This window comes from Ictalurus furcatus, chromosome 19 (assembly GCF_023375685.1).
Source record: "Ictalurus furcatus strain D&B chromosome 19, Billie_1.0, whole genome shotgun sequence".
NCBI lineage: Eukaryota > Metazoa > Chordata > Actinopteri > Siluriformes > Ictaluridae > Ictalurus > Ictalurus furcatus.
Window position 1 is genome coordinate 26,934,073 of NC_071273.1, and position 6,415 is coordinate 26,940,487.

A 6,415-nucleotide genomic window follows, 5' to 3' on the forward strand; every position below is an offset into this window, starting at 1 on the left:
TCTCATTTTCATCTTTATTCCTAATCCTTTATAACAAAATATACACACCCACACTCTCTCACACACACACTCTCACTCACATACACACACAGGGTCCACGTAGAAATGTCATTAGCTTGTACTCTTGGTGTTCTTCTTGCTGTGGCCTGTAGGAGGCACTGTGCTGGTCTTTGCCGGAGGAGCTCCCAGTTTCTTATTCTTGGCTTTCTTCACTTTCTCCTTAATGGCCTCGATGTCCAGTTTGTCTTTTACAGGAGCTGCATGGAACAAAAAGATGTTAGTGCCACTTCCTCACGCTAAGGACACACTGCTTCCCCAACACCGTGTTCAAAGAAAGATGAGAAAAAGAAAGAAAAAGGAAATTACAGAAAGAAATAGAACAAAGAAAAAAAATGAAGGAAGAATTACAGAAAGATAAATAGAAATAAATATCTTTAATTGTTTACCTTTGTTGGTCTTTTTGATGATTTTTTTCTCTTTCGGAGGAATGAAGGCTTTCTTTCTCTCTTCCTGTTTCCTGCTCAGAGCCTCAGCCTGTTTCACCTTCACACAGTTAACCACACTGTTAAACCACGCCCAGTTTACCTACACCAGGTACTGATGTATGTGTAAATGGCACACTTGTAAATGGCGCACTTACACTGTGTCTCATTCACCCATTCACACACACACACACACTCACACACCAATGGTAGCAGAGCTGCCATGCAAGGTGTTAACTTGCCATCGGGAGCAACATGGGGTTCAGTGTCTTGCCCAAGGACACTTCGGCATGTGGAGTCATGTGGAGTCATGTGGAGTCATGTGGGCCGGGAATCGAACCGCCAACCCTACCATTAGTGAACAACCCGCTCTACCACCTGAGACACAGCCATCCCGTGTATGTGTGTGTGTGTGTGTGTGTGTGTGTGTGTGTGTGTGTTTTACCTTGATCTCAGTCATCTTCTTCCTCCTCTTCTCTCTCTCACGCAAGAAAAATTCTCCACTAGCGAGTTCTCTGTCCACCTGAACACATGTAAACAATTACAGACATCACACCAACATCGTTTATAAAAATATATTTATTTATTTATCTATTTATCTATCAGCACAATAACAGAGCAAACAGGACATCGTCAGTTTAAATTCTTCAGCACAGATATGAAGTAAACAGACCAGCCAGCAGGATGCTGTTAATTAGTGTGATCAGTAGCTGTTACAGTGCCCTCCATTAATATTGGCACCCTTGGTAAATATGAGCAAAGAAGGCTGTGAAAAATTGTCTATCATTTAACCTTTTGATCTATTGTTCAAAAAATTCACAAAAATACTCTGCTCTCATGGATTTTAAACAATTACAAACACAACACAGGTTTATCAAAAAAATATCTTTGTTAAATATAGGTGTGCAACAATTATTGGCAGCGCTATGAATTCATGTGAGAAAAATATATCTGAAGTATATTCCCATTGATATTTAAAAATTTTTAGTACAGCTAGGTGACTAGGAACAGGAAATTGTTCAGCCATGACTTCCTGTTTCACAGGGGTATAAATATGAGGTAACACACAGGCCAAAAGCCTCTATTCTCATCCAAAAACAAACTCGAGCGTCTTCAGTTTGCCAGACACTACATTTACATTCATTCATTTAGCAGACGCTTTTATCCAAAGCAACCTACACATGAGAAAATACAAGCAAAACACTACTGGAACTTGTGAGTGTGTACCTTGCTCTCAGGTTGAGGTGGAGGGAAGGGTGTGTGTGTGTGTGTGTGTGTGTGTGTGTGTGTGTGTGTGTGTGTACCTTGCTCTCAGGTTGAGGTGGAGGGAAGGGTGTGTGTGTGTGTGTGTGTGTGTGTGTGTGTACCTTGCTCTCAGGTTGAGGTGGAGGGAAGGGGGTGTGTGTGTGTGTGTGTGTGTGTGTGTGTGTGTGTACCTTGCTCTCAGGTTGAGGTGGAGGGAAGGGTGTGTGTGTGTGTGTGTGTGTGTGTACCTTGCTCACAGGTTGAGGTGGAGGGAAGGGTGTGTGTGTGTGTGTGTGTGTGTGTGTGTGTGTACCTTGCTCTCAGGTTGAGGTGGAGGGAAGGGTGTGTGTGTGTGTGTGTGTACCTTGCTCTCAGGTTGAGGTGGAGGGAAGGGTGTGTGTGTGTGTGTGTACCTTGCTCTCAGGTTGAGGTGGAGGGAAGGGTGTGTGTGTGTGTGTGTGTGTGTGTGTGTGTACCTTGCTCTCAGGTTGAGGTGGAGGGAAGGGGGTGTGTGTGTGTGTGTGTGTGTGTGTGTGTGTGTGTGTGTACCTTGCTCTCAGGTTGAGGTGGAGGGAAGGGTGTGTGTGTGTGTGTGTGTGTGTGTACCTTGCTCACAGGTTGAGGTGGAGGGAAGGGTGTGTGTGTGTGTGTGTGTGTGTGTGTGTACCTTGCTCTCAGGTTGAGGTGGAGGGAAGGGTGTGTGTGTGTGTGTGTGTACCTTGCTCTCAGGTTGAGGTGGAGGGAAGGGTGTGTGTGTGTGTGTGTACCTTGCTCTCAGGTTGAGGTGGAGGGAAGGGTGTGTGTGTGTGTGTGTGTGTGTGTGTGTGTGTACCTTGCTCTCAGGTTGAGGTGGAGGGAAGGGTGTGTGAGTGTGTGTGTGTACCTTGCTCTCAGGTTGAGGTGGAGGAAAGGGTGTGTGTGTGTGTGTGTGTGTGTGTGTGCGTGCGTGAGTGTGTGTGTGTACCTTGCTCTCAGGTTGAGGTGGAGGGAAGGGTGTGTGTGTGTGTGTGTGTGTGTGCGTGAGTGTGTGTGTGTACCTTGCTCTCAGGTTGAGGTGGAGGGAAGGGTGTGTGTGTGTGTGTGTGTGTGTGCGTGAGTGTGTGTGTGTACCTTGCTCTCAGGTTGAGGTGGAGGGAAGGGTGTGTGTGTGTGTGTGTGTGTGTGCGTGAGTGTGTGTGTGTACCTTGCTCTCAGGTTGAGGTGGAGGGAAGGGTGTGTGTGTGTGTGTGTGTGTGTGTGTGTGTGTGTGCGTGAGTGTGTGTGTGTACCTTGCTCTCAGGTTGAGGTGGAGGGAAGGGTGTATGTGTGTGTGTGTGTGTGTACCTTGCTCTCAGGTTGAGGTGGAGGGAAGGGTGTGTATGTGTGTGTGTGTGTGTGTGTGTGTGTGTGTGTACCTTGCTCTCAGGTTGAGGTGGAGGGAAGGGTGTGTGTGTGTGTGTGTGTGTGTGTGTGTGTGTGTACCTTGCTCACAGGTTGAGGTGGAGGGAAGGGTGTGTGTGTGTGTGTGTGTGTGTGTGTGTGTGTGTGTGTGTGCGCCTTGCTCTCAGGTTGAGGTGGAGGGAAGGGTGTGTGTGTGTGTGTGTGTGTGTGTGTGTGCGCCTTGCTCTCAGGTTGAGGTGGAGGGAAGGGTGTGTGTGTGTGTGTGTGTGTGTGTGTGTGTGTGTGTGTGTGTGTGTGTGTACCTTGCTCTCAGGTTGAGGTGGAGGGAAGGGTGTGTGTGTGTGTGTGTGTGTGTGTGTGTACCTTGCTCTCAGGTTGAGGTGGAGGGAAGGGTGTGTGTGTGTGTGTGTGTGTGTGTGTGTGTGTGTACCTTGCTCACAGGTTGAGGTGGAGGGAAGGGTGTGTGTGTGTGTGTGTGTGTGTGTGTGTGTGTGCCTTGCTCTCAGGTTGAGGTGGAGGGAAGGGTGTGTGTGTGTGTGTGTGTGTGTGTGTGTGTGTGTGCCTTGCTCTCAGGTTGAGGTGGAGGGAAGGGTGTGTGTGTGTGTGTGTGTGTGTGTGTGTGTGTGTGTGTGTGCCTTGCTCTCAGGTTGAGGTGGAGGGAAGGGTGTGTGTGTGTGTGTGTGTGTGTGTGTGTGTGTGTGTGTGTGCCTTGCTCTCAGGTTGAGGTGGAGGGAAGGGTGTGTGTGTGTGTGTGTGTGTGTGTGTGTGTGTGTGTGTGTGTGTGTGTGTGTGTACCTTGCTCTCAGGTTGAGGTGGAGGGAAGGGTGTGTGTGTGTGTGTGTGTGTGTGTGTGTGTGTGTGTACCTTGCTCTCAGGTTGAGGTGGAGGGAAGGGTGTGTGTGTGTGTGTGTGTGTGTACCTTGCTCTCAGGTTGAGGTGGAGGGAAGGGTGTGTGTGTGTGTGTGTGTGTGTGTGTGTGTGTGTGTGTGTGTGTACCTTGCTCTCAGGTTGAGGTGGAGGGAAGGGTGTGTGTGTGTACCTTGCTCTCAGGTTGAGGTGGAGGGAAGGGTGGTGTGTGTGTGTGTGTGTACCTTGCTCTCAGGTTGAGGTGGAGGGAAGGGTGTGTGTGTGTGTGTGTGTGTGTGTGTGTGTGTGTGTGTGTACCTTGCTCTCAGGTTGAGGTGGAGGGAAGGGTGTGTGTGTGTGTGTGTGTGTGTGTGTGTGTGTGTGTACCTTGCTCTCAGGTTGAGGTGGAGGGAAGGGTGTGTGTGTGTGTGTGTGTGTGTGTGTGTGTGTGTGTGTGTACCTTGCTCTCAGGTTGAGGTGGAGGGAAGGGTGTGTGTGTGTGTGTGTGTGTGTACCTTGCTCTCAGGTTGAGGTGGAGGGAAGGGTGTGTGTGTGTGTGTGTGTGTGTGTGTGTGTGTGTGTGTACCTTGCTCTCAGGTTGAGGTGGAGGGAAGGGTGTGTGTGTGTGTGAGTGTGTGTGTACCTTGCTCTCAGGTTGAGGTGGAGGGAAGGGTGTGTGTGTGTGTGTGTGTGTGTACCTTGCTCTCAGGTTGAGGTGGAGGGAAGGGTGTGTGTGTGTGTGTGTGTGTGTGTGTGTGTACCTTGCTCTCAGGTTGAGGTGGAGGGAAGGGTGTGTGTGTGTGTGTGTGTGTGTGTGTGTGTACCTTGCTCTCAGGTTGAGGTGGAGGGAAGGGTGTGTGTGTGTACCTTGCTCTCAGGTTGAGGTGGAGGGAAGGGTGTGTGTGTGTACCTTGCTCTCAGGTTGAGGTGGAGGGAAGGGTGTGTGTGTGTGTGTGTGTGTGTGTGTGTGTGTGTACCTTGCTCTCAGGTTGAGGTGGAGGGAAGGGTGTGTGTGGGTGTGTGTGTGTGTGTGTGTGTGTGTGTGTACCTTGCTCTCAGGTTGAGGTGGAGGGAAGGGTGTGTGTGTGTGTGTGTGTGTGTGTACCTTGCTCTCAGGTTGAGGTGGAGGGAAGGGTGTGTGTGTGTGTGTGTGTGTGTGTGTGTACCTTGCTCTCAGGTTGAGGTGGAGGGAAGGGTGTGTGTGTGTGTGTGTGTGTGTGTGTGTGTACCTTGCTCTCAGGTTGAGGTGGAGGGAAGGGTGTGTGTGTGTGTGTGTGTGTGTGTACCTTGCTCTCAGGTTGAGGTGGAGGGAAGGGTGTGTGTGTGTGTGTACCTTGCTCTCAGGTTGAGGTGGAGGGAAGGGTGTGTGTGTGTGTGTACCTTGCTCTCAGGTTGAGGTGGAGGGAAGGGTGTGTGTGTGTGTGTGTGTGTGTGTGTGTGTGTGTGTACCTTGCTCTCAGGTTGAGGTGGAGGGAAGGGTGTGTGTGTGTGTGTACCTTGCTCTCAGGTTGAGGTGGAGGGAAGGGTGTGTGTGTGTGTGTGTGTACCTTGCTCTCAGGTTGAGGTGGAGGGAAGGGTGTGTGTGTGTGTGTACCTTGCTCTCAGGTTGAGGTGGAGGGAAGGGTGTGTGTGTGTGTGTACCTTGCTCTCAGGTTGAGGTGGAGGGAAGGGTGTGTGTGTGTGTGTGTGTGTACCTTGCTCTCAGGTTGAGGTGGAGGGAAGGGTGTGTGTGTGTGTGTGTGTGTGTGTGTGTGTGTGTACCTTGCTCTCAGGTTGAGGTGGAGGGAAGGGTGTGTGTGTGTGTGTGTGTACCTTGCTCTCAGGTTGAGGTGGAGGGAAGGGTGTGTGTGTGTGTGTGTGTGTGTGTGTGTGTGTACCTTGCTCTCAGGTTGAGGTGGAGGGAAGGGGGTGTGTGTGTGTGTGTGTGTGTGTGTGTGTGTGTGTGTGTGTGTGTGTACCTTGCTCTCAGGTTGAGGTGGAGGGAAGGGGGTGTGTGTGTGTGTGTGTGTGTGTGTGTGTACCTTGCTCTCAGGTTGAGGTGGAGGGAAGGGTGTGTGTGTGTGTGTGTGTGTGTGTGTGTGTGTGTGTGTGTGTACCTTGCTCTCAGGTTGAGGTGGAGGGAAGGGTGTGTACTCCTTCTTGATCTTCTTCTTGGTTGGTTGTTGTCGTTTGCTGGCATGTTTGTGTTTGAAGTTGGGGAGGAAGCGCTCCCAGCTCTGCGTCCGGAGTTCCGGGTCACTCGCTAACTCGCGCTTTATCATCAACGTCTGCAACATCGGGGGGAACAGTGGGGTGTGCTCATGTTTAACAATGTGTGTGTTAGCAACATGTTCATGTTCATACACAATTCAGTTTACCTTTATGTTGTAGATAGGGTGAATGTTCTTCATAGTGTCCAACACCACCTTACGCACCTAAACACACACACACAAACTTCTATTTAATCCTTAAGATTAATGTAA

At 50.1% G+C, this 6,415-nt stretch overlaps 1 protein-coding gene across 1 annotated transcript in view; it reads right to left on the reverse strand.

Moving 5' to 3' along the window:
* The window catches only part of krr1 (KRR1 small subunit processome component homolog), a 9,916-nt gene continuing 3,501 nt past the window's right edge, over positions 1-6,415 (reverse strand). Inside the window, exons 6-10 of the mRNA XM_053650587.1 lie at positions 6,311-6,367; positions 6,050-6,220; positions 928-1,005; positions 447-543; positions 1-257 (exon numbers count right to left, since the gene is read on the reverse strand). Coding sequence (XP_053506562.1) covers positions 112-257; positions 447-543; positions 928-1,005; positions 6,050-6,220; positions 6,311-6,367 — 549 coding nt within the window. The 3' untranslated portion in view covers positions 1-111. The remainder of the gene's footprint in view (positions 258-446; positions 544-927; positions 1,006-6,049; positions 6,221-6,310; positions 6,368-6,415) is intronic.